We start from the raw sequence: 23,049 nt of genomic DNA on the forward strand, positions 1-23,049 counted from the left end.
TGCTAGCTGGAGGATAAGCAGTTTTCCCAGGGGGAGGTGTGTGCCCGGGATCGTCTGCCTGTTGTGGTGCAGGTGGGGCTGGGAGGGACCTGATGGGTCCGGCAGCACCGGAGCCGAGGGCTGTGTGTTACACGGCGGTGCCTGTGCCTGTGCAGGCTGAGGCGGGTGCCCCGCTGGTGCAGGCACAGGGGCCTGAGCCTGGGGAGGAGAATTCAGGTACAGGGGTGGAAGATTGTCCAAGGGCTCTGTCTTGGTTTGGAAAGGCAGGAGTCTGTGAAGGAAGGCAAAAGCCTCTTGTGAAATGGAAAAGGTAAACTCCCTCTCTCCGAATTACCACAATTTCAAAAACAGCTCTTAGGTAAAGATATGGGAATGGGAATAACAGTTCCTTATTAGGAGAAAAACTAAATAAAAATAATAATAATAAAAATGTAATTAGTACAAACAAAACTAGTGATAGAGTCAGAAACCTAACACCCTGAGGAGTTAGGGTGTTGGCAGTAGTCCAGTTAAATGGTGGCTGTTTTTCCTGGAGTGGCAGATGAAATGCTGCCGGATTGGTGATCTCTAGAAGGGTGGAGTTTTCTTTGAAGGTCTGGTAGTAGTTGGGCTTGGTCTTCCTCTGGGAATCCAGCAGAGAAAAGAGCTGCTTTTCTGGGAATCCAGCTAATAGCTGCTCAGTGTCCCAAAAAGTGCAGATTTTATGCAGGTAGGGGTGCTTGGCTCCTCCCTCTGGGTGGAGCATCTCACACTGGGATGATGTAACTTTACCGGTCATGCAGTGAGTCATTCAATGGTCCATGAACAGAAGATATCTCCCCAGAGGGAGACATTGTTCTTGGAAGAGATAAGAAAACTGCCCAACCTCCAAAAGACCGCAGATAGAATACATGCTTATCTTACAAGCCAGGACAATTATTACGGAAAGTTATTCTCATAGTGTAATCTTGTCTCTGAAACTGCAGGGAAAAAAAATTTCCAACAATATCTTTAGTGCTAGAGAGTCAAGGCATTCCTTGGTTCTGGCAAAGATGTGCAACAGAAATCATTTCATTCACACATAGGCCGGCTGTGCAGAGAAAATTATCCCATGACATGTGAGTTTTACTAGATTTTCCTAAATTTATACAGTCTGAACTAATCTAAATCCATTGGTTTAATGTTCATTGCTTCCAAGTTGTGTAGTTTTTAGTATTTGGTTTCCTACTGGACCCAGATTTCTTTGCCTCTGATGTTAATTAGGTTCGAACTCCTGGATTTCCTTCTCAGCCTTTTGCAGACCAGGTGCCTCTAACTCTGCCAGGGGCAGTGTCTGGGGTAGGTGCTGGTTGCTGTTTGCTGCTGGGCACTGATGTTTTGTGGGTATCTTTTGGGGTATTCCCAGTGTGTTGAGATGTTAAACTCATCTCCACGGAGTGGTGTAACAGCCCTTAACAAAACCTTTAAAATTTCTTTCCCCAAGGCAAAGGCAAACCAAGCCTGAGTAGAGAAATAATTTTTTTTTAAATGAAACTTGCTACATTTTCCACCAACCCAGCTAATGCAGTGTGAGTGTAAGTGAGTGGAATTGTCCCGGTGTCTCCCCAGCAGCTGTGGCAGTGCAGGCCCAGCGAGCACTGAAGCTGCAGCAGTGGCAGCAAGGGCTGGCCCCGGTGGCTGGAGCTGCCCAGGGAGGGTGGCCAGGCCGAGGATTTCAGCAGAGGAGGTGTGGGCAGGCCCAGGGCCTTGCCCCGCTGTGGAGCCCTGGCTGCTGCTGCGCTGCCTTCAGTGCAGGCTCAGGGGGGCCTCCCATCCTCCTGCTGCAGGCGGGAAGTGCAAATCTCCGGGGCTGCAGAGACCTGGAGCCCAGGCTGAGGGGTCCCCCCGTGTTCAGCTGTGCTGGCGGCTGTTTCTGGCCTCGGGGCCCCTTGGCATGGGCCACGCCACTTGGCCACCAGTGGTGCTGCTTTGCACTCCTCAGGCAGAGCCCATGTCCTGCTTGGATGTTGGCAACAGCAAAGTGCCAAGGCAGGCTCTGTGCCAGCCCAGCTTCCTGGGGGAGAGATTGCACCAGAGACAGGATTCTGGCCACAGACTGCTTTAAATGTGCATCCCTTATCTCCACCCTGCACTAGGTGGAAAATAACCAGGGTAAGGAATTCCCGAGATCAATTGCAAGGGAGAGAATCAAGTATCTGCCCTGGCTCTCGCTCTTCTTCTTACCCAAACCAATGGCAAAAGCCGTACCCATGGCATCTTGGTTTCTATCCCCAGCTTCCAAAGGTGTTTCTTTCTTTCCCCATTCATTCTTTGTACCCATCCTGAGCTCTGGGGGTGCCAGGGGTTATGGAGGTCCCATTGTATTCCTAAAGCTGCCATAAGCCCCTGGATGATCTTTCCTGGAAAATGAGTGCTGTTCTCTGAGTCTGTTTCTTCCACAATGCCTTTATTGAAATGATTTCTTTTGGAAATACCTTAATAAGTGATCCAGTGGTTGCTGAGCAGTCAGAATTGCTTTTGCCCCCCTGTTATGTGAGATGGTGTCACCAGAAGATATTGAAGCCTTCCTGCTCAGGGCATTTCAGTGCCAGGCTCTTACAAGCACACACAGCTGTGCCGGTTGAGCTGACCATGGGGGTAACCTGCGCTTTGTCAGATTCCCTTTCCTCAATAACAGCGTGTCGTGGAACTCTTTTCCCTTCTGCTGCCCCTGAAGAGCCATCCACAAACACATTTTCTCCATTTTCAGACAAAGACTGAGCGTTCTCCAGGGCTCCAGTGTGGTGGGTCCCCGGTGGGATGGGAGCTCAGAGAGCCCTGCCAATCCATGTCCATGCAGGGCTGGACTTGCTCCTGCTGAGGGTGCTGCTGTCTGTGCTTGCAGTGTCCTTGTGGGCTGCAGCTGGAGCCCTGACTCCTTCCCAGGGGCTGTTTGGGTGGGCTCTGCCCTGGCCAGGAGGGCAATGCCTCTGCCAGGTGCTTGTGGCCGACCCCGTCATCCCCTGGGTGCTGGGGCCCCCTTGGGCCCTGGGGTTGATCCCTCAGGGGCTGTGGGAACTCTGCCGTGGCCTTTGCCTTCAGCTTGGCCTTTTGCTCATCCCTTCTTGCCTTCAGCTGCTGTGCCTTTGTGCCCAAGTGCTGCAGGGCTTCTTGTGCCACTCCTGCAGCCCCGGTCACTGCCCGTGGGTGCTCATCCTGTGAGAGCTGCTGAGCTTTCTGCAAAACCTTTCCTTTCTGCAGGGACCCAAAGCAAATCCTGAACAGCAAATCCTGATCCTTCATGTGCACTCTGCATTTCCCAGCTGTTCCTTTGTGTTCCCCGTTGTGCTCAGGGTCCCTGCCCAGCCCGTGTGGCAGAGCCGGTGCCTGTCCTGCCGCAGTGTCCAAAGGCGGCCCCCCCGGCGGGCAGGGCCGGCAGCTCCCCGGGGCCGGGCAGCGGCCGGGGCGTCCCGCAGCCTCCTGGGGGCCGGGGGCCACTGCCGGCCCTGCCCGGGGCTGGTGGGGTCAGGCAGCGCCCGGCGCTGAGCCCCGGCTGCCCCACAGCCCCGGCCCGGCCCCGCAGCTCCCCACAGGCCCCAGCCCGTGCTCCCGGTGCCGCACCTCTGCGCCCGGTGCTGCCGCTGCCAGCGCAGAGAAACCCCTGGCATCCTGACCTCCTGCTTTTCCTCTCCTGGAAACCGGGGATGGAAAGGATCTGGATCAGCTGGCAAATTTCGAGAATAAGACCCTGATTAAAATCATCCCAAACCTGAGTATTTTTCTCTTTCTCCTCTTTTCCCTCATCCTTTTTATTACCACATAGATTCCTCCTGCTGCTTCTTGCTGTAATGATATTGCTGCACACTCCCCTTCACCTGATCCCTTCCCAGCACACCAACACCCTCCATTCCCTTGGTTCCAAATGCCTTCTCCATTTCCCTTATTGCCTCTCTGGGTGTCCATGTCCTTAATTACCTCTGGGGGAATGTGCAAACTATCTCAACATTCTCACAAGGAACCCTTCAGAGACATTTTGGGATCATCATCCCTTTGGCCAGGACCCCTCCTTGGCTTTCCCTTTTTGCCTCTCTGGGTGTCCATGTCCTTAATTACCTCTGGGGGAATGTGCAAACTACCTCAGCATTCTCCCAAGGGACCCTTCAGAGACATTTTGGGATCATCATCCCTTTGGCCAGGACTCCTCCCTGGCTTTCCCTTTTCTCCCCTCCATGGGTGCCCTGCCATGTTCACTCCCCGAGGATCCCAGGGCACTCACTGATGAGATTTTCAGTGCTCTCTCCCTGCTGACTCTTCCCAGACCCCCTGATGTGTCACTCGTCTGTCTCCTGGTCACTCCCGGGTCCCCAATCAATCCCCGGTGCCGCTGCCAGCCAAGGGAGCCGATCACCCAAAGTGGGTGAGGCACCTTCAGCTGCACTCCCTGCCCGCCGCCCCGGATGGTGGAAGGAATTCGGGATGAGCCCCAGAGTGTGCGGGAAAATTGATATCACTAGAGGATTGTGTCCACAAAGCAGACAGAGGAGTCCTGTAAAAGTAATTTCATTCCTAAAAATGGGAGAGGCCATGGGACATTCCCGATGGGATCTCTCCAGTTGTTGGAGGACACAGCCCTCCTTTTCATCCTAGTTCTCCTGGCCATATCTCCCTCTGCTTTCCCCATTGGCTGAAGTACTTTAGAGCTAGACTTCCCAATCCACCTACTACATACCCACCTTAATATGCTCCCTGCTTTTGTATAGCAGATGATATTCATGGCTCTGTTAAGTCTTTAATCCTCTGGAAGTTCATGAATTAAGCAGGACCTTGGCTGAGCAGCAGTCTGTGTCATCAATTAATAAAATTTTCTGAAACCGATGTCTTCTCCTGTCACTTCCTTACATAAAAAAGTTGCCTGGCCCTATCTCCGAGCAGATTCAGAGCATCTGTTTGTAAAGACACTTTCCTGTTGTTCCTTCCATGGGGTCCCCCGTTTGTGGGACATCCCCCCTGGAGCAGGGTGTCCCCTCTGTGCTGCAGCCCCAGGGCTCGGGCAGAGCTCAGCCAATCAGAGCCCGCGGCGCTGATGACTCACCAGTTGCCAGGCAGACTCGCAGCTCCCCGCGTTCCCCACCTGGACCCACCTGCGCCCCCCCTCGGCCCCATGGCCCCGCGAGGGGAATTTGGGGAGGTGGGAGTGGGGCAGCGCCAAGGCCGGGCCCCCCCGCGCTGTCCTGGTGGGAGCGGCTGCAGTGGGGACCGAGTGCGGGCGGGAGCGGCCGAGAGCCCAGCGCTGCCCCAGCCCGACCTGCCCCAGCTCCATCCCTGCCCCTGCGCTGGGATGCTGTGGGTGTGGGGGGAAGAGGGAGCCGGCAGTGGGTGCTGGGCCTGGGGGCAGGAGGAGAAGGGAAGGAGAAGCAGGCTTGAGGAACAAAATGGTGGAATGATGGACATGGCAGGAGAGGGTGGGATTGTGCAGGAGAAGGAGGAACAAGAGTGTGAGGAAGAGTAGAGACACAAAAGGAGGAGGAGGAGGAGCAGAAAGAGGAAGCAGCAGAAGGTTCCACCCCTCCCTGTGTCTGCAGCCTCCCCCCAGCCCCAGGAATGCTGCTCCCCCCACATGCACAGGTGACTGTGGAGGGGGATTCATGATTTTCAGGGGGTGAAGCTTGGTGTTTCTGAGCTTTCTTGGGACAAATGTTGGTGCTTTGGTTGTATGTGGCAGCTGAATCTTTATGTTTTGGAGGAGGTTTTTTCTGACTTGTTATGTTTGGGGAGTTTTTGATCTGTGTCTTGGAAGTTTATGGAATTTTTGGGCTGAATCTTGGTGCTTTGGAGGTTCTTACAGACGCAAGATTCCCAATGATTTCCTGAGATGAACTTGGGCAAGGAGGAACCTCCAGTCCAAGGTGCTCTCCTCTTGTTTTTCCCTCAAACCAGGATTTTTCATTCCCTGGGCGTGGCTGGATGGAGGAGGAGGAAAAGCCCCTGAGATGCTGCAGGAGGAGGAGCTGCAAACCCAGCCCAGGGAGCTGCGGGGAGGAAAGAGCCCCCTGAGCCAGGAAGGCAGGCGGAGATCCAGACAGAGCTGGGAGCTGGTGGAGAAGCCTCATGGCAGGGAGAAGCCCCACAAGTGCTTGGAATGTGGGAAGGGTTTCAACCGGAGCTCCACCCTGATCCAGCACCAGAGGATCCACACTGGGGATCGGCCCTACAAGTGTGGGGAGTGTGGGAAGTGTTTCATCCAGCGCTCTCACCTGGTCCATCACCAGAGGATCCACATTGGGGAACAACCCTATGAGTGTGGAGAGTGTGGGCAGGGATTCAGCCAGAGCTCCTCCCTGATCCGGCATCACAAGAGGATCCACACTGGGGAGAGGCCCTATGAGTGTGGGCAATGTGGAAAGAGCTTCAGAGAAAGCTCTGACCTGATTCAGCACCAGGTGACCCACACCGGGGAACGGCCCTATGAGTGCTTGGAATGTGGGAAGAGCTTTGAGTGCCACTCTGCACTGAGAACACACCAGCGCATCCACACTGGGGAGAAGCCCTACGAGTGTTCCCAGTGTGGGAAGAGGTTTCGGACCAGTTCCCATCTCCTTGTACATGAACGGATTCACACAGAGGAGAGGCCCTACCGCTGCCCTGATTGCGGGAAGGGCTTCAAGCACAACTCCCACCTCATTGTGCACCGGCGCATCCACACCGGGGAGAGGCCCTACGAGTGTGGGGAGTGTGGGAAGAGCTTCTCCACGGGCTCAAACTTGACCCAGCACCAACGGAGGCACCAATAAAGGAAGCTCTGTGAGTGCCTGGAGTTAGGGAAGAGCTTGGAGTGAGGGAAGAGGTTGGTGCGCTGTTCCAGCTCCATTCCCCATGGGAGGATCCGAGCTGGATGATCCTCAGTGAGCCCTGTTGTGCAGAGCCCTCCTGATCCTGCTGATCCTTGGTCCTGGTGATCCATGCTGGGTGTGGGGAAGGTGTTGGCTTCTTCTTGTGCTGCTGTGATTTGGGTGGGTTCCCATAGATTGGGGGTGGGAGTTGAGTGGTGGGTCCTGGTGCACTGTGGGGGGCTCATGGCTTGGGGGGTCCCAGCACTTTGGTGGGTCAGAGCACGGGGAGAGGCAGTGAAGGGAGGGGGTCCAGGTAAACTGGGGGGTTCCTGGTGACAGTGGGAGTCCTTGCTGACAATGGTGGGGGATACGACTGAGTCGTAAGGGAGCCCCCCCCGTGCAGTTCAACCCCCTTGTGACCTCTCAGCGCCTGGGTGTCCCCAGTCCTGGCGCTGTTTCCAGGGGGTTCCACGGCTCTGGGGGATCAAAGGGGAGGGGGCAGAACCCCCGTGATTGGTGGGGGGCACAAAGGTGGGTCCGGGCCCGGTGTTTGAGGGGGTTGGTGCACAAGGTGGGACCCGGCCCCTGTCGCAGTGCTCAGTGATGGGGGGATCAATGCACAGGGGTTTCCCGGTGCTCAGTAACTGGGGGGTGTTGGAGTCCAGGACATCCCTCTGGCTGTCCTGGATGACTCAAGCCCTTGGCAGGGGGTTGGAGGCCTTGGCACGGTGTCAAGGACACCGGTGGCTTTGGTTTTAGCCCATGGAGAAAATTTCCAACTTGGGAAGAGGAATTACAAGCAACAAGGGTTTGAGTAGGGTGGTAGGTGAATTAACACAGGGTGGAAAAGTAGAATTTTGGGGTTTTAAAATAGGGGGTTCAAGGGAATAAGATGGAGGGATTTGGGCGTGTCCTGACCTTCTTCTTCTTCTTGCCCTCCATGTCTTGCTGTGATAGTGACACTTTTCTATTGGTTGAAGGTAGAGACACACTGTCCAACATAAATGATAGATATTGGCACGTTACTGTAAACACAGTAGAGGTAGTTTTTAGTGTAAAAGGCACATAGCGCCCTGAGGGCAGGGAGACTGCCACAGACCGAGCTGCCAGACAGAGCTCAGCAGAGGGGACAAAGCGTGTTAGAGACAAGGGAAAATAAATGGCCCTGAGAAGCAAAACTCCGCATCTCAACTCCTTCTCTGGCCGCACGAGCTGGGAGAAAAGGACTTTTCACAATCTTGGGTGTGGGAGGCGGGTAGGGGAAGAACTGTTCAGGGTTGCTATGGGAAACAACTACTACATAAGATTCCCACCCCCTCCTTTCTGTCTATCAAGTGTTGTATCCTCCCCCACTTCCTGTCAGTCATTGTTTGCTCTATCCCTCTGTTCTAGAAAGCTCTGTGTTCCTTGGTTTCCCATTGGTTCCCCCATGCAAACCACCCCTTCCCCTTACCCCATTGGTTGTAGTTACATCACTCCATTGCTACTCTGTGGGTCTCAGATTCAGTCAAAGAGAGAAACGGAGAGTTTCTATCCAGGCAGAAGCCTGGGAAAGAGTTGGAGAAGAATGTAAATAATTCTTTATCTCTCTTGTTGTTCACATTGTTTATAGTTAAGTTCTATCGCTGTGCTTCAAGCGCTCTGCACCAATGGTGTGGTTGTTTTCATTTCAGGACCAATGGAATTGGTCCTAATGGAGCTCTGTATAGAAGAACGGTGTATTTTGAATAAATCGGAGTTTTACTCTCGGCAGCCTTCTGACTCAGTCTTCTCATTCCCATTCTTCCTCGAGAGCAACATGTGGTGACCCCAACATGATATGGCACATTACCCTGAAGGGACAGGGTATGGTGACCTGACGTGGAATTGCACCCTCGGTTGCAGACCCAAACCTGGCATCTTGCAGGGGGTCTCCTGCTGGCGTGGTTCCACGCCAAGAGCCTGGAGGCTGTGCTCAGACACCTTTGCCTTCTTAATGAAAGGTGATGCTGAAACTGCATGCCTTCCAGAGAAGGCTTGTCCTGTTTGGACTGCGGGCCTGCTCTTAGAGGCCGGAACTGCATGGGACGGGTTTTCCCTGAAAGAGCAGACTGTTGGACTCTTGAAGTTGACATCTGCTAGGGAAAGGTTTTCTAACAATGGGAAACCAGCCATCTGCAGTCGAGCGAGTTGTCTTGACTGCCTGGCAAGCCTGTATCCCTCTTGTGGGAGCTTGGCTCTCTGAGGAAGACATGGTCAGACTCTTGAGTTGGGCTCGGGACCGGGTATTTTCTGCGAATCCTACGTCCCCCTTTGATCATAAGGTCTGGCTCAACTTGGGACACTGTCTCATGGCACAAATGTGCAAAGGGGATGCTACGGCATCTGAATTGGCTCCAGTCTGAGTGGGCATTGACATAGCCTTGGACACAGGCAGCGATTCTGACCGGAACATTTCGGGATTCCGGACATGAACCATGCCGCAGCCCGCACGGCGGCTGGCTGCGCAGGCACACCCTGCCCAGAGAGTGGTGCCAGTGATATCACCCGCCCTTCAGGAGGCAGCCAGGGTGCCTTGGCCACAACTATCAGCTTCAGCACACCCGGCGTTGCATGGACTGCACGGGGCAGCCTCAGACTGGCAGGACCCACAGCGCCCCGCTTTCCAAACTGCATTTGCGGGGGGCCAGCGCTGCCTGTCACACATCACGGAGTGGGGGTTGCCTCCCTCCCGACTCCTTCGCTGATGGAGCCTGCACAGACGCCACTGCAGCCTTTGGTCCATCCCCTGGGACACTCACCGCCACCTGCGGGGATTTCGATTTGTGCCAGCAGGACATGCTTTGACTCCCGGTCCGGCCCTCTGCATGCCGTGCGAACCGGCTGCTTTGATTTAATTTACGGTGCCGGCATCAGTTGTCCAACAGCACGTCTTGGGCGGGACAGCCATGTTATTCTCCACCCTGCCCACTGTGGGACGGACTCCCATGCCGGGGGTGGTGCCTGCCTTTCATGCCATGCCTGCCATGCCACTGCCCCTGCTGACAGCGGGCTTCACCATCCTGCCCACCACTGCTCCAGCAGCAGCAGCAGCCTCGCCTCTGCCCAGCCTGGGACCGCCAACGTCACTCTTGGGAGAAACCACCTCAGCCACGGCACTGCCCGCTGCAGCTCCAGTGCCCGTGCTGCCTTCTGCATTGCAACTGCAAGTACCAAGAGCGCTGCCACTGCCGCCGACCTCGGAATCGGCAGAAGTGCTGCAGCCACTGCCGCCGGGAGACACGGCCACACTGCCCATGCCACTCACTGCGTGTGAGGGGTGCCCACAGGGCGCTGCAGCTCCTGCCACCGTGCCCCCTGAAGCTGGCTTATCAGCAGCGACTCTGCCCTGCGATCCAGCGGCTGAGACCCTCATGCTGGACATTGAGTCCAGCCTGTTTGTTTGCAGAGCCTGAACCCACCCCGTCACTCCCTTTGCTCCCTCCAGACTGTACCGAGCTCTGCCCCTCCAAGGGAGAGGCGGCGGAAGGGGGCACCAGCCTTGTCCCCAGCAGCACCACTGCTGCTGGTCCCGGAGGTGGGAATGAGGGGATGGGGACGCAAATCAGGGAGCTGTGTAGCGAGGAATTGCATTCCGCAGCAGCGCAGACACACTGGGAAAGAGGAGCAGCCCGTTGTACTGGGTGGGCTTGGGTGGAATTTTATATTCCTGGGGAAACACCCCTTTCTCGCACCCTGCGGGTCCTGTGAAGCGGGATGCCGAGAAGCTGTGGGAAGACCCGTGGCTAGGCGGGGTGGGGGAAGGGCAGAAACTCAGAGGGATTGCTGGTTTTCTTGCGGTCTGTTGGGAGCATGCCCTGAAGTATAAGGTTGGGAGAGGTCACTCATTTATTGATGGTCTTGGAGTGTCCCAGGGACCCCAAATTCAGGGGCCCCAGGAAATACCAAAGAGAAGCTGGGGGCCGAGCCAGGTGAATCTTGGCTCAGCAGAGAGCCTGGGCTCCCTGCCCCCCTGGCCGGATTTGGGGCACTTGGCCCTGCCCACGGGGCCGGGTCCCCCGCCTTGCCAAGCATCGCTGGGTCCTAGAGCCCACCACTGACTCTTCAGGAAAAAAAAAAAAAAAAAAAAAAAGGCAGAAAGAGCTGTGTTTTCACTGACAGCTCAAAGTACTGGAAAGCCACGAATCAACCTCAGCCCAACTGATTGAATTAAGGGCTGTGGCCATGGCATTTCAGAGATTTCATGGCATTTCAGAGGTCTCTCAAGTGTTTTGAATTTGGTCCTTTCTGAATTGGGTCAATTTAATTCAATTGTTTTGAAAGCTTTGAGGATGCAATTTGGACCTTAGTTCAATTTAATCACTCAAGCTGACCATTGAGGACATGACTGCATAGGCAAAGCCTTGCATGATTCTTCTATCAAGTGCACACACCTTGCAAAAGCAATTCTGATGAATGCCAACCAAGGCTTCACCTGCTGCACCTTACTGTCTGGGACAAATCCCAGAGGCCTAAAGGTTTTGCAGCTGTGGTAAACAGATGTTATTCATCTTGCCAAATTCAAATTTGCCTAATTTGGGTATGTGCACGTGTTGTAAGTACCTTCTTTTCTCTCATGTCATGCTCACACTGGGAAATGGGTTTTGACAAGTTGGACTGCCAGTCCTTTGGCAGTCTGACAATGAGTTGTTATTATCTTAGAGTTGGTAACTGATTCCTTGAAAATTTTAAGTTTGGAAGCTCTTTGACCGTTCTGAGCCAACATCCAATGAGGTTTTGAATTATCAACGAGTGAACCTCGGAGTTGTGTTTGTCCTCTTTTCTGCAAGAGGCCTCACAGAAAGGAGACAAACACTGACTCTTTCTTTAAACAAAAAGGGGAAAATGTGGGTCTCAGATTCAGTCAAAGAGAGAAATGGAGAGTTTCTATCCAGGCAGAAGCCTGGGAAAGAGTAGGAGAAGAATGTAAATAATTCTTTATCTCTCTTGTTGTTCACATTGTTTATAGTTAAGTTCTATCACTGTGCATCAAGCACTCTGCACCAATGGGGTGGGTTGTTTTCACTTCAGGACCAATGGAATTGGTCGTCACGGAGCTCTGTATAGAACGGTGTATTTTGAGTAAATTGGAGTTTTACTCTCAACAGCCTTCTGAGTCAGTCTTCTCATTCCCGTCCTGCCTCGACAGCGACAACCGTCCCCGATGACATCACAGCAGTGACATCGCTGTCCCTGCAGCAGCTTCGGGATGTCCTCTGTGAAAAATGCATATTTTATGGTTGGCTTTTGCAAGTATTAAATTGAATAGGATTTGTATTATGTTACATTGATTAGTAGTGCTGTATTAGCATTTTAATGGTAGGGTAAATGTAGATTTGTGGTTAAAATGGAGCTTTTGTGGTTAAAATAGAAACTCTGTGAGTGGGAAGAAAGGAATGAGGTACTTGCACCGGGACGGCAGCCGCAGGACACCGAAATCTTCCAGAGAAAAAGAATTTACGGCTCATTGTAAATGCAGGCGAGCCGGGGGGAAGAAATGATGATGCCTGACTCCAGCTCAGAAGGATGAATGGTTTCCTTATTAGAACTATACTAATATACATTAATATACTGTTTAAAGGAGATACTAAAACTACAAACCTGCTTTTTCTATTAATATACTATTTAAAGGAGATACTAAATTACAAACCCACTTTTTCTATTAATATACTGTTTAAAGGAGACACTAAAACTACAAACCTGCTTTTTCTAACTCCCAAATCTAACTCCTCACAACTCGTGACCCTCTCTGAGATTCCAGCCCCAGGTGGGTTGGATTGGCCCCAGGCTCAAACGATCCTCACCAGAACCCAACCCAGCAACAATTTGGGTAACAAATTGGTAAACAATTCTCCAAACACGTTCCACATGCTAAAACAAGGAGCAGAAACAGAAATTGATTTCTCTTTCGTTTCCCTCTGTGCTCCTCTGTGGAAAATGCTGGGAGGCAGAGCAATGTGCTGCCACAAGGGCTCCCTGATTAAAGGAAATTCACTCTCTGTGCCCCGCTCAGCCCTGTGGGCGCCGCGGGATTGAGAAGAGGCTGCCACTGCTCCGGGCTCTGTGGCTGGACAGGATTGATGCATCATGCATGAGATCGATGAATATGCAACAGGCTGCTGCTTTTAGGGTTATTCCTTGTTCAAGGCGTGGTTTTGGCAGCTCAGTGCCCGAACCATCCGGACGTCCGTAATCCCTCGCTTTTTATTGTCTTGTCACTGTCCTGACCTCATTGTCCACATTGTTATTGCTCTGATTTAATTGCTGTTTTTTAATAACTGTTTTATTACTAATAAACTTTTACAATTTTAAAAACTGACTGACTGGCATTTTCCACAGTGCCCAAAAACATCCAGATGTCCGAAATTCTTCACTTTTTATTGTCTTGTCATCGTCCTGACCCTCATTGTCCAGATTCTTATTGCTCCAATTTCATTGCTATTTTTATAACTATTTTATTACTAATTAACTTTTTGAATCAATAATTTTTTAACATTTTAAAAACTAGCGAGTGGCATTTTTCACAGTGCCCAAGAACTCCTGGATGTCCAAAATTCTTAATTTTTTATTGTCTCATGTTGTCCTCATCCTCATTGTCCACATTTTTGTTACTCTGATTTTATTTATTATTTTATTATTTTTTGTTACTATTGTATTTTTATTTTTATTAACTATTTTATTACTAATAAACTTTTAAAATTTAAAAAATAGCTGATTGTTATTTTCCACAGTGCCCAAAAACTCGCAGATGTCCGAAACTCTTTGTTTTTCATTGGGTTGTGGTGCCGGACCCTCGCTGTCCACATTTTTATTACTCTGATTTTATTTTTAAATTTTATTTTATTATTATTTTTTTTTCTTATTATTTATTTTTTTTTTTTATATTTTCAATAAACTTTTAACATTTCAGAAACAACTGATCAGTGTTTTCACAGTGCCCAAAAACTCCTGGATGTCCGAAATTCTTCATTTTTTATCATCTCGTGGTGCTCTGACTCTCATTGTCCAAATTTTTATTGCTCCTATTTATTGCTATTTTTATACCTATTCTATTACTAATTAACTTGTTTGAATCGGTAATTTTTAAAAGATTTTAAAGAACCAGAACTGGCATTTTTCACAGTGCCCAAAAACATCCAGGCATCCAAAATTTGTTTCTTTTTATCGCCTTGTGGTGGCCTAAATGTCGTTGTCCAGATTTTGATTACTCTGATATTTTTTTTATTTTTATTTTATTATTATTTTATTATTTTAATTTTTATTTTATTTTTTAAATAACTGTTTTATTACTAATTGTCGTGGTTTGACACGGAAAGAGAATCTTCTCCGGAAGGAAGAGGTCAATTTAGATATTGACCAATTGAAAGTAGACACGCCTCTGAGAACACAGAGGGGTTGAAAGCAGAATTCCCAGGGGAACTCGCTCTCTTTGGTTCCGGTCAGCGTGCAGTGCAAACCTCCCCTGCCCAGCCACAAGCTGGGTGGGGGAGGGGAAGCCCCATGGCCTGAGAAAGGTAGGCCGAAAGCCCCAAGGGTGGTGAAAGGACTGGAACCAGGCTGGCCCCTGCAGATGGAAGGGTGGAAGAAATCTGGGATGTCTCCATTCCCCCCCCCCCCCCCCCCCCCGGTTTCTCTCCTGAGGGGGAGAGAGAAAGAGACGGCGGCGATCCTGTCCTGCCAGCAATTCCACCACATGGAAGGAGGAGCGGGGGGAGCTCCAAGGTGCCCAGTTGTGTGGGAGTTCCTGGATGTCAGGGCATCGAGCCATCCCTGGGAGTTCAGACTTTTAACCCTTCCTTGAGAAATGAAAGCTTTGTGAATTTTCCTTTCCCCTCCTCGGTTTGAAAGAGAGGAAGAGGGACACCTTGGACCCTGGGATGTTGGAAGGAGGAATTCTGGATGGGAGGGGGACAAGGAGTGGCTTTTGGCTGGACTTTTCCATGTTAGCCACAACCTGAACCAAATCTTCTCCTTCAAGAGGGACTGTGTTTTGGGAGGATGCCAGTGAGTCAAGAGACCTGCTTCAGCTGGGAAAAAGACAAAATTGGAGTGAACAGAGAAAAGGTTAGGGGGTTTGTGGTGGTGCCCCCTTGCCCTGAAAAGGAAAGAGAAGAGAAGAAGATCTCTGTTCTTGAGCCCTCGGCCCCAGGGGAAAATGGGGGGGACTGTGGTCCCAAACAATGAAAAACTGAACTGTTGTTTTCTCCCCTCTTGGCAGGGCATCCTTGAAAGGAAAAAATCCTAAAGGCAGTGACCATCCATGCATTGGTGGTGAGAGCACTGTGCATGGAAAGGAGAAGGGTCACCATGGCAAACTTTTTCTCCGGGCGGTGCCATGTGTGACATGGAAACACAGGATGTGAAGCTGTGTTTCTTGGGGGGTCTGTGGTACAGGGGAGACTCTGTTCCCTCGATGGACTGAGTATCGGTTGTTTGGAGGGTGGAAACCTGATTGGGGTCCAGATTGTGTCTCACTGTGGTTTGTTGGAGTTGGGTGGTGGGGGGAGGAATGTTTTGCAAGGTTTTCATTTGGATCTTTGTGTGGTTTTTTTCCCCCCTTCTTTAGTTTTCTCTTTTCTTTTGTAGTAGTAGTTTAATAAAGTTTTTTCCCTGTTATTAAGCTTGGGCCTGCTTTGCTCTATTCTAGGTTCCACTTCACAGCATTCAAGGTAGGGATCACATTTTCATGGGGGCACTGGCATTGTGCCAGTGTCAAACCATGACAGGAAGTTTCTGTAGTGGTTTTGGTTTGCCAATTTGAGATTTCTTGGCCAATGCATTAATTAGTGTGGTGGATTCAGTGTTGGCTAATTACCAGTGCACTCGCTAGAATATACTTACTCATTTTCTGCTGTGAGATAGGATTAGGAGAAAGGCAAAGTAGGCTCAGAACTTTAAAATAAACATTTAAATTTCTAAAGAAAAGTTTATTAACAGTAAATAAAAGAAAGGGTAAAAAGAATCAGGACAAAACTTTCAGAACACTTCCCCTCTTCGTACAACCTGACAGTGTAAAGAGATCAAACCTAAATTGTCAGCTAAAAGGGAGAAAAGTTCCTCTTGTTAATGTTATGGAGACTTCTCCACAAGAAAACAGTTATCTCATGGCTTTTAATTTCCATGAATAGCAGATGCCCAGGAAAATCTGTAATTGTGAAGTCCCTCCCATTTTTCCACAGCTTTTCCCACAGCTGTCTTTATAGCCAATGTTATGGGATATTACTTAAAATATGAGCTGTTTAATAGCAAAAGTTCTTTTCACCTATTTCTGAAATCATCTTCATCTCTGGGAACAGAGGTCTTCCTCTTCCTGAGGGCACAGGGTCTCATCACTCTTCTCTCTTTCTCTGTTCAAACTTCTCATGGGATCACACCTACTGCAACATTTGCTCACTTTAGCATGGAGGCCTTTGCTGAACAAGTCATCTCCCCATACTTTTCAATGCCTTATAGGGAAAAGGAGTGTCTGATGTATCAATGAAATCCTTCTCCATAGCTTCAGCAGAGGATTTCAGCCCCAAGATCAAGGCATCCACTCATCCCTCCATTCTGAGACTCAACTTCCCCTTCCCTGCCCTTGGTGTGTCCATGTTGCTCCTCTGTGTGCCTGCCCTGTGTCCTTTTCTCTCACTGGAGGGAGGATGGCAGCACTGGCAGAGTCAATATCTGCCCAGGGCTGCAGATAGTTCTGTGAGCCCGGCTGGGCTCGGTGGCTAATTCTTATTTTGGCCATGGTCCCCGGACATGAAGACCAGTTTTTTTTTTTTCCAAAGGAATGAAGAAACAGAGCACCACTGTTTTAGGGGCGGATGAGAGGTGACCACAAGAGGCAAAGGCCAGCCAGAGCCACCAGATTGTGTTCTGAGAGATACCCTTACAAACAGGAAATTTTGTAGGGAGGGTACCAATTTTGGCAATGGACATCTGAAATAACAGACGGTTATTTCCATACAGAGGAGAGCATGGAGCTCCAGTGCTCCAGGAGCTGATGAGAGGCATAACTTGACATTCTGAGATCAGCCAGACCTGTCAGGTGGCCCCTGGCAGGCCAAGCCAGCCAGACCTGGTCCATGTTCCCTTGCTTCCATGGGGCCCCACAGTGTCCCAATGGTCCCTTGCTTCCAGAAGACCCTGAGGTGTCACAATGCCCCCTTGGTGACACGAGGCCCTGAAGGGTCGGAATGGTCTCCATGGTTCCATCAGGCCCCACAGAGTCATAATGGTCTCTGGGTCCATGAAGCCCCACGGTGTCACCATGGCCCCTTGGTTCCATGGGCTCCAGTGGTGCCACCATGATCCCCTTGGTTCCATGAGTTGCCCACAGTGTCACAGGGATCTCTATGGGAAGGAAAGAACTGAGCCCCAGTGTTGCAGGGGCAGCCACCAGAGGCCAAGGCCAGACAGACTTGACAGTACTGACAGATTTTGGCTGGGAGCAACCCTTGGATATAGGGAATTTTAGAGGTGGCATCCCAGTTTCAGACATGGACACCTGGAGGAGAAGGATGGTTATTTTATGGAGGAAGGAATGGATGGAACACCGGTGTTTGAGGGGCAGATGAAAGGCAGCCATCAAAGGCCTAAGGCAGCCAGACCTCTCTGTCCTGGTAGCTTTTGTCTGAAAGCAACCCTTGGATATAGGGAATTTCTGAGGTTGAATTCCATTTTTGGTCATTTCTTCATACATAAGTACAGTTCATTTCCATAGGAAGGAAAGCAGCAAGCCCCAGTGTTTTGAGGCAGGTGAGAGGCAGCCCCCAAGGGTCCAAAAGCAGCCAGACTTGTCTTTCCTGGCATTTCACTTGGGAGCAATCCTTGGCTGTATGTTGTTTTGGAGGTGGAATCCCAGTTTTGGCCATGGGCGCTTGGTCAAGATAGATGGGTTTTTTTCCTATGGGTAAGAGAAGCGTGAACTCCAAGTGTTCTGGAAGAAGACGAGAGGTTGCCTTAGGCCAAGCCAGCGAGATCTGGCTTTCCTGGCCCCTTTTGTTTAGAGGCTATCCTTGGACATATGGCATTTTGGAGGTGGAATCTTAGTTTTGGCCATTACATTAGGAAGGAAAGCACAGAGCCCCCATGTTTCTGAGGCAAATAAATGCCAGCCCTCAGGAAGACAAGGCCAGTCAGACTTGCCAGTCCTGGCAGCTTTTATCTGGGAGCTATCCTTGGATATAGGGAATTCTGGCATCAAATGCCCAATTTTGGCCATGTGCCCCTAGTTGAGGTGAATGTTTTTTTTCCCATAAGAAAGAGAAGCACATGGTCCCAGTGTTTCATAGGGAGATGAGAATTGGCCCCTGGGTGGTCAAGGTAGCCAGACCTGTTCCATGTTCCCTTGGTTGCGTGGAACCCCACAATGTCACAATGATCTCCTTGGTTCCATGAAGCCCTGGAGTGTCTCAATGTTCCCCTTGATTCTGCAGTGTCAGAGTGGCCCCGTGCTTCCATGAGGCCTTGCAATGTGTCTTGGTTTGACAAGACAGGAGTCTGTGAAGGAGGTCAAAAGCCTCCTGTGCAATGGAGAAGGTAAACCCCCTCCCTCCGAATTACTAGGATTTTTAAATTAAAAGGCTCTCAGGCAAAGATATGGGAATGGGAGTAACAATTCTTTACTAGGAGAAAACTAGATAACAATTTAAAAAGGCAAATGCAATCGGTACAAACAAAACTAGTGAAAAAGTCCACAACCTGAGGATTCGGGGTGCTGGTAGCAGTCCGGTTGAAATGATAGCTGCTCCTCTTGCAGTGGCTGATGAATTGCAGCTGAAGTGGTGATCTTTAGAAGGGTATAGTTTTCTCTTAAGATCTGGTGGCAGTTGGGCCGGTCTTCCTCTGTGCCGGGGTTGCCTCCGAGCTCCGCCGCCGCTGCCTCACCGCGCTCCAGCTGCTTCTCTGGGAATCCCGCCGAAGGAGCTGCTTCTCTCGGTGTCCTGCCGAAGGAGCTGCTTCTCCGCGAAATCCCGCAAAGAGAGAGCTGCTTCATCTCCCCAAAAGCTACCCCTTTATACAATAAAAGAGTGCTTGGCTTCCCCCTCTGGGTGGAACATCTCACAATGGGATGGTGTTATGTTACCAGCCCTGCATTGAATCAGTCAATGGCCCATTAACAAACCATTACCTCTTCCAGCAAACCATTCTTCTTGAGAGATAACAAACCTGCCCAACTTCCAACAGATGGCAAATAGAATACAAGCTTATCTTACAACCCAGGACACAATGTCACAGTGGCTTAGTGGTTCCACAAAGCCCTGATGTGTCACAGTGGACCCTTGGCTCCGTGTGCCCTCGCTGTGTCACAACGGCTCCTCTGTGACACTGCGGCTGCACAAGGTCACCATGGACCCTTGGTTCCTTGGGGTCTCTGAGTTCCACAATGGTCTCCTTGATTCCATGAGGCAGCACAGTGTCACACTGGCCCCTTGGTTCCATGAGGATCTACAGGGTCACACAGGTTTGTGACATTTGTCCTTGCTGCCCCACAAACAGCCCTGAGCCACCCGTGAGGGACAGGCCCTGCTGTGCCAGGCTGGGCTCAGGGCTTGGCCTTTCTGCTTCCCCCAGCCAGCCCAGGCCTTGCTCAGCATTGCAGTTCCCTGCTCTAAGCCTTGGGCTCCCTGCAATCCTGGCCTCAAGGATCTGCTCTCACCAGTCCCTGGAGAGCCTTTGGCAGTCCCTGCCCTCAGTGGGGCCCAGTGATGCTCCAAGGGACTTGGAGTTTTGCTTCTGACTCCTTGAGAAGCTTCTTCAGCCTTCTCTCAGTGCCTGAGGATTCTGGACTAAGCCCCAAATCCACCATGGGGATAATCAAAATGCAGGAATCCTTCAGGGGGGCTTTGTCTTCATTCAATTGTCTGCAAGTCTCCTGGGCTTGTGCAGCTGATTGGAGTCAGTTTGGAGTCCTTGTAAAGGAAGAAGATTTCCAAGTGCACTTCCTGAATTTTTTTTTTTAATCAAGTGAGTATTCTTAGTTTCCAGTTCAGAGAAGAGATAATAGAAGCATTCTCCAGGTGATCTTGACACTGAAGTTCTCCTTAGGAGGTCTGGGCATGTAGAAGAATGAGCCCCCTGAGGGCTGACCCTGTTTGGACAAGCTGCTCCTCACCCCCATCCTCACCATGTCTGACATTGCCCAACTGGCACTGACATCCCTGTGCCCTGCAGCAGAACCTTGTCCCTGAGCTCTGCAGCTCCATGTCCCAGCCCATTGCACCATTTCCCACCTGCTATCCTCAGGGCTCTGCCTGCACACAGGCCCAGGAGAAGTTTTCCTCTTGGGAAAGAAAGAATGGAAAAGCCTGAGCAGGTTTCCTGAACAACAAACCCTACTCAGGATCCACCTGCTCAGTACAGGCTGCCTGGAATGGTGTCACCTTTCTACAAGGAACAGTGTGGCCAGAAATGATCTCTGAAAGCAGAATTCTCTGAGTCTCCCAGCTGAATTCTCTGTCCTGGTTCTTTTCCTGGATCCATGTTTCAGATGGAAGCTGCTGGTGCCATCCTCACCTTTAACCTCTCTTTGGAGTACAAACCGATGTTCCCAGCTGTGTTAAGCCGGATTTGCTCAATGTTTCTATAAATCTTTTGTGTTCCCCATGGAACGAAGGGGCCATTTTGGCACTGAGGGGGTGACATGGAAGCAAGGAGTCAATGGTGACCCTGGGGTCCCATGGAACCAAGGGGCCATGGTGACACAGCAGGGCCACGTGGATCCAGTGGTCCATTCTGACGCTGTGGATCCAAAGAGACCATGGAGACACCTCCAGAACCTCATGGAACCAAGGAGTCCATGGTGACCCAGCGGGGCTGCATGGAGCCAATGGTCCATGCTGACACTGCCCATCCAAGGAGGCCATTTGGACACTGTGGAAGCTCATGGAGCGAGGTGGCCATTGTGACACTGAAGAACTTCATGACACCAAATATCCATGGGGACACAGCAGGGTATCATGGAACCCAGGAACCGCTGTTGGCAGTGTGGAAACTCATGGAACCAGGGGCTGTTGTGGCACTGCAGAACCAACACAGCTGCTGCACCTTGTCCCCTGCCCTGCACAGCTCCTTGGGAGGCACGGCAGGAGCAGCACCCTGGGAGCCTCGGGAATGCCCGTCTGAGATCCATGGCACATGCTCCCAGGGGCTGGAATTCCAGATCCCAGCCAGGAAAAAATGTTCCTGCCCTTGAAGGCAAAGCTCTTATGGAAGAGCCAAAAGCCGATTGGAGCAAATCCTACAGTGAAATTTCACTGCCAGCCTTCATAACTTCAGCCATGGTGGTTGTAGCTCATGGATTGGGAATGAAATCAGGGCAGGGTCTTTGGTGGGAGCTGCCCTGGCTCAAGGGTGACACTGAGAAAAGAAACAGAACAGGCAAAGAGAGTCAGGAGAGAAAGGAGGACACAAACACAATCAACTGAGAAGGTGGCACTCTGAAAAACAAAAGAGAACTGACTGAAAATTAGTGGGACAGGAATCAATAATTCTGAATGTTTTATTTATTATCAAAATATATCCCATACACCCAGCTGCACAGAATCATGATCCCACACCCTTTAAATTTGGATCCCACACCCTTTAAATTTGTATCCCACTTCTTCCAATTTCCCTCCTACCCCATCTCACCCTGGAGGCTGTGGAATTGGGTATTTTGTCATGGGTTAGAGTTTTTTGAGGTGGAAAAAGCCATTTTGAAGTGGGATTATACCATTTTGGGGTAAGACTGAGGTGTTTTCAGTGAGACTGAGTCATTTTGAGGTGACAGATGAATCCATCTTGACTTTGGGTGTGCAAAGATATGGAGAACACTGCCTGAAAAACCCCAAGAACCCACAAATCCTCCAGAATATGTCCCCAGACTATAAATTCCTTCACAAATACCTGTTAAAAGGTTGGACTTTGGAAATCTCTGAATAATTACTTTCTTTTCTGTCCTGTTTCAGGTGTTTTAATTCATAAAGACAAATCAGAAGAATGTTAGGGCCAAACTAAAAGATAACCAACCAGGTGTCTTCCCAATATGGATCACAGGGAATGTGGGTCACCAGGCCTGTGCCCAACATGGGTCTTCTTATGGGGGATAAGGCTGGAGCAGTGTACAAAGCTCTTCATGCAGTTCAGGGACTTGCAGGGCTTCCTTTACTAGTGCCTCTGTTGGTGTTTGGTCAAGTGAGAGCTCTGGGTGAAGCTCTTCCCACACCGGGGACACTCATAGGGCCTCTCCCCAGTGTGCATGTGCCGGTGGGTGACAAGAGTGGAGTTGCACTTGAAGTCCTTTCTGCAGTTGGAGCAGCAGAAGGGTCTCTCCTGGCTGTGAATCTGCTGATGACAGAAGAGATTTGAGCAGGTCTTAAACTTCTTCTGACACTCGGGACACATGTAGGGCCTCTCCCCAGTGTGGATCATGTGGTGGATGATCAGTTTGGACCTCTGGCTGAAGCCCTTCCCACATTGCTCACACTTGTATGGCCTTTCCTCAGTGTGGATGATCTGGTGGCGAATCAATGAGAACTTCTGGCTGAAGCTCATCCCACATTCCTCACACTTGTAGGGCCTCTCCCCGATGTGGATGCGTTGGTGGGTGACAAGGGCAGAGCTGCCGCTGAAGCCCTTCCCACACTCAGGGCAGCGGAAGGGCCTTTCCTCTGTGTGAATCTGCTGGTGGCAGAGGAGATCAGAGCTGGTGTGAAACCTCTTCTGACACTTGGGACACTCGTAGGGCCTCTCCCCAGTGTGGATGCGTTGGTGGGTGACAAGGGCAGAGCTGCAGCTGAATCCCTTCCCACACTCCCCACACTCGTAGGGCCATTCCCTGGTGTGGATAATCTGGTGGCAGATCAGGGTGTTGCTCTGCCTGAAGCTCTTCCAACACTCCAACCACTTCTAGGGCTTCTCCCCATCATGAGGCTTCTCATGGACCACCAGCTCCAAGCTCTGGCTGAAGCTCTGCCCACCTTCCTGGCACAGGGTGGGTCTTTCCTCCTCAGAGCACCCTGGGCTGGGCTTGCAGTACCTCCTCCTGTAGGATCTCTGAGGGATTTCCTCCCTGTTGGATTCCTGTGCTGTGCAGCTGCTCAAAATGGCCTCTTCCACTAGGTTCTGCTGAGGGGATTTGTCCTCCCTCATCTCCATCCCCAGCAGCTTGTCTGGGGGAGGAAAGACAAGGAGACGATGGGGTTTGCCTCTGAGCCAGAGGGAAGAGGAAGGAGGCTCCCCCAGTGCTTCCCCAATAGGACAGCGTTGGCAGTGG

The 23,049-nt window shown here is 50.9% G+C and overlaps 1 protein-coding gene across 1 annotated transcript in view; it reads left to right on the top strand.

Moving 5' to 3' along the window:
* The window catches only part of LOC144246555 (uncharacterized), a 196,701-nt gene that overhangs the window by 122,538 nt on the left and 51,114 nt on the right, over window positions 1–23,049 (top strand). Inside the window, exon 4 of the mRNA XM_077784465.1 lies at window positions 6,074–6,705. Within this exon, the coding sequence (XP_077640591.1) occupies window positions 6,074–6,705 (632 nt within the window). The remainder of the gene's footprint in view (window positions 1–6,073; window positions 6,706–23,049) is intronic.

The sequence above is a fragment of the Lonchura striata genome, chromosome 6 (genome assembly GCF_046129695.1).
Source record: "Lonchura striata isolate bLonStr1 chromosome 6, bLonStr1.mat, whole genome shotgun sequence".
Classification (NCBI taxonomy): domain Eukaryota; kingdom Metazoa; phylum Chordata; class Aves; order Passeriformes; family Estrildidae; genus Lonchura; species Lonchura striata.